General features: G+C 46.1%; 2 protein-coding genes across 2 annotated transcripts in view; both read right to left on the bottom strand.

The window, feature by feature from the left end:
- Positions 1 to 12,463, bottom strand: part of LOC120393801 (nuclear GTPase SLIP-GC-like) — a 303,315-nt gene that overhangs the window by 223,829 nt on the left and 67,023 nt on the right. The gene's annotated exons all lie outside the window — the stretch shown is intronic.
- The window catches only part of LOC120393800 (nuclear GTPase SLIP-GC-like), a 72,684-nt gene continuing 61,511 nt past the window's right edge, over positions 1,291 to 12,463 (bottom strand). The window contains exons 18-19 of the mRNA XM_039518287.1: positions 4,878 to 4,968; positions 1,291 to 2,092 (exon numbers count right to left, since the gene is read on the bottom strand). Of these exons, the coding sequence (XP_039374221.1) occupies positions 2,025 to 2,092; positions 4,878 to 4,968 (159 nt within the window). The 3' untranslated portion in view covers positions 1,291 to 2,024. The remainder of the gene's footprint in view (positions 2,093 to 4,877; positions 4,969 to 12,463) is intronic.

The raw sequence follows: 12,463 nt of genomic DNA on the forward strand, positions 1-12,463 counted from the left end.
TGACACATTAGAAAGTCGGCACTTATGCCAGGGACAGTTGGAGACCAGAGGTCACGCAGCAGTCCACGTGCCTTTGGACCCATCACTGACAGCAAGGCTGGAACTCGCTGTCTGTCTGCAACCGTGCTGCAGGTTACCAATTGCGGAAAATGTTGCAAGTAAACCACCCACGATTCGCAGGTGCTGTTGAACTCCCCAACACTGCCCACAAACGGTGCCATTTCACTGCTGTCCTGCTGGACTTCACGCCTCCTGGACGCCTTTTCCACGGGGAATTGTTTTGTTATGGCCCCATCCGTGATCCATCACACTCTGCTGGCTGTGTGCTTCCACACTCCTTTGGTGTACGTGGGCTCTCTCTGCTGGCTATAGGCCCTCAATGCAGGCTAAGCCGTGTGCCGGCCTGCCGGCTCGCATGATACCAATCAATCTGTCTGCCTGCTTACGGGGCACCGCTCTGTTTGAACAGTTCTGGAAGTAACTGCACAACCCTTCTCTGCCATTCTCTCTTTATTTCCCTACGTCTCCTTCTCTAGCTGGCTGGTTCCTGCTGTTCTGGGACAGCCTGTACCTCTAGGTGAAATGAATCCCCTTTTTATAGCATTATTTGCTTACTTGTTCAGCTTCTTGGTCAGGCAGTGGGAGCACTGGACACTCATGGGATAGGATGGCCAGGAGTAGGGTGACTAGACAGCAAGTATGAAAAAATCAGGACGGGGGTGGGGGGTGGGTAATAGGATCCTATAAGAAAAAGACCCAAAAATCGGGACTGTCCCTATAAAAATCGGGACATCTGGTCACCCTAGCCAGGTGCTCAGTCCAGTCGAAGAGAGGACCTGACAGTGTCCGGTCAGATCTACTGATCAGACACCCAATGTCTGGTTACTGTGGGTGGGGGAGGTACCGGATCATCATCCGTGCCAGCCCCTACTCAGCCAGGGCCACCTCCTACCTGCATCAGGCGGCTGCAGCTCCCAATCCCGGCTTTGCCGATGAGAGTCCCTCCTGACCTGGGGGAGTGGAAGAGCAGCAAGTGACAGGGGAAGAAGGGGAAAATAGGACCGAACGGGGGCAGAGCCTTGGGGAAGGAAGCATGGCAGGGGTGGGACCTCAGGCGGAAGAGGCAGGAGAGGGGAGGTTCCGGCACTCCTGCTGGAGTGTCCAGTTTTTAAATATTACAAAGTTGGCAATCCTAGCGTGGGATATAAATTCCATGTCGTCAAATGTTCTATTTCTGGAGCCAGTCAGACAGACAGACTCAGACAGAGGGAGCTGATGTCTCCTGCGCTCGCTTTTATTGCTCTGGCTGCAAAACTGAAAGTACCCTGAAAGTGAGGCTTTGGCACAGAACCCCCTGCACATTTCAAGGGACAGGACATCACAAGAGCCGGTAGAAACTTTTCAATCAAAACATTTTCTTGATGAAACAGAAATTTTAGCAAATAAAGTCCATTTCATGGAACATTTTTGGTTTTCATGAAAACAAAGGGAAAAAACTGACTTTTTTTTAAGCAACTAACAAAATTTGCAGATTTTTTCCCCCCAAAACCTGAACATTTTAAAAAATTGCAGAAAAAAAAATTCCTCAGTAGTTTTCGTTCTGTTGCTATAACATATCCAAGTCTGCATTTGACATGTTCACAATTGATTCCACCATTAGCAAGCTGGGCTTTTTGCATATTCTGTATTTTGGAATTAAAATCTATGAACAAAGTATTTTGACTAAGATGAGTATAAAAACATGGTTATCACCTACAAGCTACTATTACAATGCATTGCAAATTCATGAAATGAGAGTGTATCTTTACTCTCTCGGCATTCCATGATGGGACATTTAACCTATATTTCATGCTCTAATTAATTACAATAACATGTGATTTAAATTCCAGATTTACAAACTATTAAACAAGAGAAAATAAGTCATTGAAATAGCTCAATTAACACCACACACAATTATAGAAAAAAGTCTCTAATAAGATCATTAAAACACAGATTTTATGATAGAGAATTTCTGATGTCTCTTTTTAAGAACGTCTCTTTCTTTGCAACGTTTTGTGAATCCCTTCAATTTCTTGGTATTCCTCCTGTAGGTCTGCAAAAAAGAACAGTGGATTAAAACATGGTTCGTTTTCTTTCTTCTGAACAAGAATTGTCTATTTCCCTTTATTATGTACTGAGGAAAGTATTCTAATCTCCCACACAAACGAAGGAAAACAAGGGTTACCATTTCATGTATATAAGTATTTTGCTGGATCGGGACTTTAATACCTCATACACTCAGAATTTAAGGCCAGAAGGAACCATCATGATCATCTAGTCTGACTTCCTGCACATCGCAGGCTACAGAACCACTCCTGTGATAGACCCCTCACCTCTGGCTGAGTTACTGACATCCTCAAATCATGGTTTAAAGACTTCAAGTTACAGAGAATCCATCATTTTATTCTTGTTCAAACCAGCAAGAAACCTGTGCTGCAGAGGAAGGTGAACCCCCCCAGGATCTCTGCCAATCTGACCTGGGGGAAAATTCGTTTCTGACCCCAAATACAGCAATCAGTTAGTTCCTGAGAATGTGGGCAAGACCCGTGAGCCAGACACTTGGGAAAGAATTCTCTGTAGTGACTCAGAGCCCTTCCCCTCTAGTGTCCCGTTGCCGGCCATTGGGGATATTTGCCAATAGCAGTTGTGGATGGGCCATATGCCTGTGTAGTCAACCCCCATTCTTATTAATCTGTTTACTCTTGAGTTAATCGTACTTAGCACCCACCTAGGGCTTTTCATCCATAGAGCTCAAAGTACTTTGGAAAGGTGGGTAAAGTCTCATTCCCATTTTACAGATGGGGAAACAGAGCAAGTCAGTAATTTACCCAAGGCCACCCAGAAGGATGCAATAAAACCACCAACAGAACAGATGGCCTTGTGGTTAAGGCACTGCCCTAGCACTCAGGAACTGGGGGTTTGATTCCCAGCTCTATCAGTATCCCTTTGAGCCCTTGGGTAAGTTCTTTATTCCAGCCCCACAGCCACTCAAGTCAATAGAAATCACGGTGAGTATCTAAGCTGTATGTGGGGAGGTCTCTGGTTGGGTGGGCCAGGGTGCAAGGTGGCCATGCAATTCTCCCTGCTCCATCTGCAGCCCCTCCATGACTGTTGTATAAGGCAGGTATTGGGGGAAGGGGGGGCCATAGCCCTCCTGCTTCTTGAAAGTGGCCAGGCCCTGCCCATGCACTTTTCACCAGGGCGGACCCCACCCCCTTTCCCTCTGTAATAAATGAAGGGGGGGAGGGTAGCTCCCTTTTATGAACACCCAGCCAGCCAGCTAGCTATAAAGTCCCTCTTGGTGGCTGCTCTCTGCTTGCTTTACCTGTAAAGGGTTAACAAAGTTCCCCAGGTAAAGGAAAAGGAGTGGGCACTTGACCAAATGAGCCAATGGGAGACTAAAACCTAGAAGCTAGAAGCAATTATTTGGATAGGGAATGTTTAGTTAGACACAATCCGGTTTATTTCTTATTTTGGCTTGTGGATCTCCTCTAACCCCTGATGCTTTTGTTTGCTTGCAACCTTTAAGCTGAACCCCCAAGAAAGCTAGTTTGGGGGCTTGAGTTTTGGAATTGCTCTTTTAAAAATCTAGCAAAAACCTAAGTTCCAGATGTATTTTCTTCCTTTTAGTTTTTAATAAAATTTACCTTTTTTAAGAACAGGACTGGATTTCTGGCGTCCTAACAGGTTTGTGCCTATGCTGTTTGATTAGCTGGTGGCAACAGCTAATTTCTTTTGTTTTCTTTCTCAGCTCTTCCTCGCGGGGATGAGGGATGAAGGGCTTGAGGGCACTCACAGGGGGGCATTCCCATGTGCTCCTTCCTGGGCTCAAGGGTTTTTTTTTGCATTTGGGTGGTGGCAGCATTTACCAAGCCAAGGTCAGAGAGAAGCTGTAACCTTTGGAGTGTAATACAAGCCTGGAGAGGCCAGTATTAATTTTTAAAATCCTTGCAGGCCCCCACCTTCTGCACTCGAAGAGCCAGAGTGGGGATTCAGCCTTGACACCCTCCTCTTCCCTCCAAGGCCCCATCCCATGGCCAGGCTAATGTGGAGCCCAGTCAAGGAGTCCAGGCAGTTGTGGGACCCACGGCAGACTCTCAACCTGCCTGGGGTGTGGGGTGAGAACAGCCCCCGGCCCGTGTTCCTGCCCCCTGGGCTCCCTGCCCAGCGCAGGGCAGGTGGAGGTGGAGTGTCTGCAACAGCTGCTCACGGCTGCCCGCATGGCTCTGTCCCTGACCCAGCTCCAGCCTTGGGCAGCTGTGGGGAGCCGCAGACCCACCACCTTCCCTGGGTGGGGGACTCAGGAGGCAGGGACACAGGCAGGGGACTGCTTGCGGCCCCCAGGCCTAGCTCCATCTTCCAGCTTGGCCGGGGGCAGGGTCTCTGGGGGAACAGGAGAGGTTGTGGGGGAAGGGGCCTTGGGGGGGAAGAGGCCTTCCCACACACTTGGGAAGGCTCTAACACTCTTGACTGGGGCCACTGAATCTGCATAAAAAAGCAGCTCCTGCCCTCACAGGGACCTTCTGCATTAGACCCCTTTTTAAGGAGGGAGGGCGGAGTAGCGACGTTCCAGCCCCACTGAGCCATCCAGCCCTTGCTGGAAGGTCGTTCCTGCTTCCCCCCACACTGCAGCTCCACGTACTAAGGCAGTGGACTTTTCCTCGTACACACAGGCCAGTTCACCTGTGTGTCATGACAGGGCCTGGTTCGGCCGCTGCCCCGTGTAGGGCAGCCTGCACGAGGGTGAACGTGCCTCTAGTAGCATTTCATACACCGGGGACAGAGAGGGTTCTGACTGCAGCCACGCCCATACTCAGGAAGAGATTTCAGACTTTTACCTGGCAGCTTCTCGGTGAGTTCTTCCCGGTGAGACAAGGCGAGTTTGAGCATGGTGGAAATGTCTGTCTGCAGCTTTGTCACAATGTAGTCCTGCAGCAAACACATTGCACAGCACGTGAGCGTGGAAGTGACCTCACAGCAACTCAATCCTAACAGTCAGCTCATCTAGGGGAGAAGGAACCAGAGTCTGCACCATCTGGTGCAGCACCAGCTAAATAGTCTGTGACGTTCTAACCACAATCAACCACTCCTGTGCAATGCCACCAACCAGTCATGCAGGTACCACCTAGGGCATCATGTGAAGATTGTGGGGCTGCACAGGTGTAATATGGGACTTGTTTGCCCTGCAGAGCTTTTATTGCTGGTTATGATGGGCAGGAAGGAAAGAGCCCAGCTTGACCCTCAGATCCCAAGGGGAATTTACAGAACTGGCAGGTGGCTTGTAAACAGAGAACATTTCATCTGGAGTGACAGTACAAATGATGCTCACCATGTCATTTTTACAGTCACTTTTCAGAGTAGAACCATCTATTAAGGTTTCATCTGAGAAAGCCGAACACAGTGAACTGCATGAAACTCAATATGTCTATGCATATCTAATTATATATATCTGGGAAGTTTATAAAAATCTATATAAAACAGAACTAGGAATTGTAGAAAACTGATAAGGGAAGCAAAAGAATAAAAAGCAACATCTATGGTCAGCAGAGTTAAGGAAAATAAGAAGTTTTTACAATATATTAGGAACAAATAATCCTAATAATGGCATTCTTCATTATTGTCCATTATCAAATGGTTGTATGGTATTTGACTATTACTAGATGGAAAAGATAAAATTATCAATAATAATTCAGAAAAGGCAATAGTGTTAAATAAATATCAGGCAACTAGCCAAAGCCTCAGAAAGTAATAGCAAAATGTTTTTTAAGTACATCATAAGCAGAAAGCCTGCAAAACAACCAGTGGGGCCACTGGATGATCGAGATGCTAAAAGAGCACTCAAGGACGATAAGACCATTGTGAAGAAACTAAATTAATTCTTTGTATTGGTCTTCATGGCTGAGGATAGGAGGGAGATTCCCAAACCTGAGCCATTCTTTTTAGGTGACAAATGTGAGGAACTGTCTCAGATTGATAAACTAAACAGTAATAAGTCAGCAGGACCAGGTGGTATTCACTCAAGAGTTCTGAAGGAACTCAAATGTGAAATTGCAGAACTACTAACTGTAGTTTGTAACCTATCATTTAAATCAGCTTCTGTACCAAACGACTGGAGGATAACTAATATGACTCCAATTTTTAAAAATGGCTCCAGAGGTGATCCCAGCAATTACAGACCAGTAAGCCTGACTTCAGTACTGGAGAAACTGGTTGAACCTAGAGTAAAGAACAGCACTGTCAGACATATAGATGAACATAATTTGTTGGGGAAAGTCAACATGGTTCCCTTTTGTAAAGGGAAATCATACCTCCCCAATCTACCAGAATTCTTTGAGGGGGTCAACAAGCATGTGGACAAGGGGGATACAGTGGATCCAGTGTACTTTCAGAAAGCCTTTGACAAGGCCTCTCACCAAAGGCTCTTAAGCAAAGTAAACAGTCTTGGGATAAGAGGGAAGGGCCTCTCATGGACTGTTAACTAGTTAAAAGATAGGAAAACAAAGGGTAGGAATAAATGGTCAGTTTTCAGAATGGAGGGAGGTAAATAGTAGTGTTCCCCAGGGGTCTGTTCTTGGACCAGTCCTATTCAACGTATTCATAAATGACCTGGAAAAAGGCGTAAACAGTGAGGTGGCAAAATTTGCAGATGATACAAAGCTACTCAAGATTGCAGTCTGCTTAGGACTTAACTAAGAGCTACAAAGGGATCTCACAAAACTGGGTGACTGGGCAACAAAATGGCAGATGAAATTCAATGTTGATAAATGCAAAGTAGTGCACATTGGACTACATAATTCCAACTATATGTATAAATAATGTAGTCTAAATTAGCTGTTACCACTCAAGAAAGAGATCTTGGAGTCACTGTGGATAGTTCTCTGAAAACATCCACTCAATGTGCAGCGGCAGTCAAAAAAGTGAACAGAATGTTGGGAATCATTAAGAAAGGGATAGATAATAAGACAGAAAATATCATGTTGCCTCTACATAAATCCATGGTACAACCACATAGAATCATAAAATCACAGACTTTAAGGTCAGAAGGGACCATTACAGGGCTGGCGCTTCCATTTAGGCGCCCTAGGCAGTCGCCTAGGGCACCAGGATTTGGGGGGGCGGCATTTTGCCGGGAGGGCAGCAGGCGGCTCCGGTGGACCTCCCGCAGGCGTGCCTGCAGAGGGTCCGCTGGTCCCACGGCTCCGGTGGAGCATTCGCAGCCGCGGGACCAGCGGGGAAATGGGTAGAGCCGGCCCTGCGCCTAGGGCGCCAAAAACCCTGGCGCCGCCCCTGGACCATTATGATCATCTAGTCTGACCTCCTGCACAACGCAGGCCACAGAATCTCACCCACCCACTCCTGTATCAAACCTGTGTCAGAGCCACTGAAGTCCTCAAATCATGGTTTCAAGACTTCAAGGTGCAGAGAATCTTCCAGCAAGTGACCCATGCCCCACGCTGCAGAGGAAGGCGAAACCCCCCCAGGGCTTCTGCCAATCTGCCCTGGAGGAAAATTCCTTCCCAACCCCAAGTATGGCGATCAGCTAAACCCTGAGCATGTGGGCAAGACTCACCAGCCGGCACCCAGGAAAGATCCCACCCCATCTAACATCTCATCACAGGCCATTGGGCATATTTACCGCTAATAGTCAAAGACCAATTAATTGCCAAAATTAGGCTATCCCATTATATCATCCCCTCCATAAACTTATCAAGCTCAGGGCCTGGCTACACTTGCAGATGTAGAGAGCTGTGAGTTAAACCAGCCTTCGGAGAGCACAGTAGGGAAAGCGCTGCAGTCTGTCCACACTGACAGCTGCAAGCGCACTGGCGTGGCCACATTTGCAGCACTTGCAGTGGCATTGGGAGTGGTGCATTATGGGCAGCTATCCCGGCATGCAAGTGGCTGCAACGTGCTTTTCAAATGGGGGGGGGGAGGAATGGAGTGTGACAGGGAGTGTGTTGTGTGTATGTGGGGGGAGAGAGGTGGGGTTTTGGGGGGCCGAGAGCATGTCAGCGTGCTTCCCCCCGCCTCTCTCTCACACACACAGCATTCCACACTAATGGTTTCTTTGTCTCAGTGCGGATAAGCAGCCGTCTTGAATACTGAGTGCAGATGTGGTTGCTCCATCTCAAAAAATATATATTGGACTTGGAAAAGGTTCAGAAACGGGCAACAAAAATGATTAGGGTATGGAATGGCTGCCATATGAGGAGGGATTAATATGACTGGGACTTTTCAGCTTGGAAAAGAGACGACTAAGGAGGGATACGATTAGAGGTCTATAAAATCATGACTGGTGTGGAGAAAGTAAATAAGGAAGTGATATTTACTCCTTCTCATAATAAAAGAACTAGGGGCCACCAAATGAAATTAATAGGCAGCAACTTTAAAAACAAAAAAAAGGAGGTATTTTTTCACACAATGCGCAGTCAACCTGTCGAACTCATTGCCAGAGGATGCTGTTAAGTCAAAGACATTAAGAGGGTTCAAAAAAAAACTAGATAAATTCATGGACGATAGATCCATCAATGGCTATTAGCCAGGATGGGCAGGGATGGTGTCCCTCGCCTCTGTTTGCAAGAGGCTGGGATTGGGTGACAGGGGATGGATCACTTGATGATTGCCCTGGTCTGTTCATTCCCTCTGGGGCACCTGGCATTGGCCACTGTTGGAAGACAGAACACTGGACTAGATGGACCTTTGTTCTGACCCAGTATGGCCATTCTTATATTTCTGTTCTGTATTTAGGGAAAAACTCATGATCTGCTCATTGTGACGGGATCCCCAGGGTACAAGCTAGAGCTATGTGACCTCTGTGCTCCCTTAGCCATCCATACTGGGCTATCTCACACAATGCTGTGCCAGTGACCAGCAGCCAACCCCTCCAGGCACTGGGATCACTCAGCTATCAGGAGGTAAAGACCCATGCCCAGCTAAATTGCATGAAGACTCTCCAAGCCACTCATAAATACACAGAGAGAAGCACCAGTCCATCGCCCCAGCCCACAGCCTCGCACCTCAGAAATGTATCATCTTATACTGCCCAAGGCTTCCTTGGCCAGTGCAATTACTTTAATTAGTTCGCCACTCCGACAAAATGGTAGTGGACATATAACAGCCCTTGTTAATCTGAGCTGAGATTCCCTAAGCACTTCAACCAAAACCACACAGTTTAGGTAAAATATAAAACACATGAACTAACTACAGAAAGATAGATTGTAAGTGATTATAAGTAGCAGGCAGAGAAATCAGTTGGTTACCTAAGAAATAAAAATAGAAACACAGTCTAAACTTGAACTGTCTAAGTAAGATTTGATTCAAGCCATCTCTCACCCCAACAGACGCTACATGTAGCTTACAGCTCCTCAATATGCAGACTAGACTCCCTTCCAGCCTGGGACCAATCTCCCCAGGTCAAAGTCTTTGTCTTTCAGACAAAGGTGTTGAGATGGGGAGGGGGAGAGAGGTGGTGATGTCACTGTCCTTTTATAGTTTCTTCCAGCAGCGAGAAAGATCCTTGCTGTGCCATGGGGTCAGGCAGCCCCCATTGGACAGGTAGTTGCCCATTGCGCACGTGCTCTCTCTGAGAAGTCTCTCGGAGAATGGTTTCCCTTTAATGGGCCATCAGCACATGTCTGGCTGGTCCTTTGTTGCCACTGAAAGGCTGGTTGTGGGCGTCTCCCAACCTCACAACATATTCAGGAACACATACAGCAATACTTCATAACTTCACATACAATGATAGCACATGCGATTCAACAGGATATTAAGGATCAAAAGATGAAGAAATTTAAAATGGTACCTCACAAGGCAAGCTTTGTACAAAACATATCAATCACATGACAGTAATGAATATGGGGGTTCCAGGGTGCTACTTTGAGGCACAGAGTGTCACACTCATATCATACAATGATGATAACACTCTTTCCATGCCACTAGTATCTCGGGACAATGTTAAACAGCAGCTTCTAAAATTAGACATTTATAAATCAGCAGGTCTAGATAACTTGCATCCAAAAGTATAACAAGAGCTGGCCGAGGAACTCACTGAACAATTAGTGTCAATTTTCAATGAGTCTTGAGTTCCGGAAGACTAGAAGAAAGCTAATGTTGTGCCAATATTTAAAAAGGTTAAACAGGATGATCTGGGTAATTATAGGTCTGTCAGTCTGACGTCAATCCTCTGCAAGATAATGAAATGGCTAATACAATCAACCCACGGGTATCAAACAATTACAACCCTTATTTTATAAGGACCACATCTTGAAATAATTTTTTCCCCTAAACCCCTTCTGCTGGGTTCCAAACAACCCCCAAAATGTGCTAATCTCATAATCAGAAGCAAAGTCCCCATGGACTAGAACACACCAATTCAAAGCAGCACCAGATCCTGCCAGAACAGTCGCAAAATCTGCAGACATATCTCCAGTGTTATGATGATCAATCCCCCCGCCCCCCAGCACACTTTTCAAGATCCAGGGGTCCTACACATGCCTATCACAACATATGATGTACCTCATCCAGTGCATCAAATGCCCCAACAACCACCATGTGGGTGAAGCCAGATAATCACTACACCCTTCAATGAACTCACTCAGAAAAATGATGAGAGACAAAAACACCCTGTCACCAGTGGGGGAACACTTTTCACTAAGCCATCACTCCATATCTGAGAGTCCTGTGGCACCTTTAAGACTAACAGATGTATTGGAGCATAAGCTTTCATGGGTGAATACCCACTTCGTCAGACGTACCCATGAAAGCTTATGCTCCAATACATGTTAGGCTTAAAGGTACCACAGGACTCTCTGTTGCTTTTTACAGATCCACACTAACACGGCTACCCCTCTGATACTTGAGTCCATATCTGATCTCTCAGTCCTCTCCCTCAAAGACAACCTGCACAACACACTCAAAAGACAAGTCTGGGACCTTAAATACATAACTCTGTCAGACACCAAAAGTCAGAGACACTGGATTTACGGTTTATTGCAACAATCTGTAACCTACTAACCCTCTTTTGTCCTATGACTGCAGAGGTGTTAGCTGCCCACTTCATTTAAAGTGGTGCCCCATGTTAAACCCTTAGGCTTAACCATCAGTATCACCTTGTATTTATTTGTGATGCACTAGTTACCTTTTCTAGACCTGAAGTAGAGCTCTGTGAAGCTTGAAAGCTTGTCTCTCTCACCAACAGAAGCTCGTCCAATAGAACATATTACCTCACCCACCTTGTCTATATCAGGGGACAACATTTACAATGTCACCAGAACTGTTTGCATCTCACAGTTGCTTCTTGTAACATCTAGGCAGTAGCTATGCTCAGTACAATTCACAGAGGCAGACAGGGCTGGTTCAACAGGCCTTCACACTCACTGTGGGCCCCAACAGTTTGCATGTGCAAAAATAAAGAGCAGCATCAAACTGCTTGTTTGCATCTTCCAGTGTCCTGCAAATACTTGGAATCACCTACAAACAGATGTGCTCACAGTTACCAGGGGCACAGAGCTTTAATGGGCTTGTGGAAAGTGTTGTTCATTACACTGAGCCAGGTGTTAAAAAACTGCTTGTTGTCCTATACAAAGAAGGTCTGAGTTGCTAGAGCGTACACCTACTGTCAGGGTTCCCTCCCCACTCTGAACTGTGGGGTACAGATGTGGGGACCTGCATGAAAGATCCCCATAGCTTATTTCTGACGGTTTAGGTTAAAAACTTTCCCAACGCACAAATTCCACCTTGTCCTTGAACAGTACGCTGCCACCACCAAGCGAAAAGAGCAGGAGTACTTGTGGCACCTTAGAGACTAACAAATTTATTTGAGCATAAGCTTTCGAATGCATCCAATGAAGTGGGCTGTAGCCCACAAAAGCTTATGCACAAATAAATTTGTTAGTCTCTAAGGTGCCACAAGTACTCCTGTTCTTTTTGCGGATACAGACTAACACGGCTGCTACTCTGAAACCATCAAGTGAGTTAGACAAAGATTCAGGAAAAGGACCACTTGGAGTTCCTGTTTCCCCAAAATATCCCCCCAAACCCTTCACCCCCTTTCCTGGGGAGGCTTGAGAATAATATACCAACCAGATAGGTAACAAGGTGAGCAGAGACTAAACCCTTGGGACACTAAAACCCAATCAGATTCTTGCATCCGACGAAGTGGGTATTCACCCACGAAAGCTCATGCTCCAAAACGTCTGTTAGTCTATAAGGTGCCACAGGATCCTTTGCTGCTTTTAAAAAAAACCCAGACTTTATTATAAAGAAAGAAAAAGTAAAAGCAGCACCTTTGTAAAATCAAGATGGAAGATAACTTTGCAGGGCAATTAGATTCAAAACACAGAGGATTTCCCCTCCAGGTAAAACTTTAAGGTTACAAAAACAGGATAAATGTCCCTCTTAGCACAGGGAAAATTCACAAGCTAAA

This window comes from Mauremys reevesii, unplaced genomic scaffold (assembly GCF_016161935.1).
Source record: "Mauremys reevesii isolate NIE-2019 unplaced genomic scaffold, ASM1616193v1 Contig31, whole genome shotgun sequence".
NCBI classification, from domain to species: domain Eukaryota; kingdom Metazoa; phylum Chordata; order Testudines; family Geoemydidae; genus Mauremys; species Mauremys reevesii.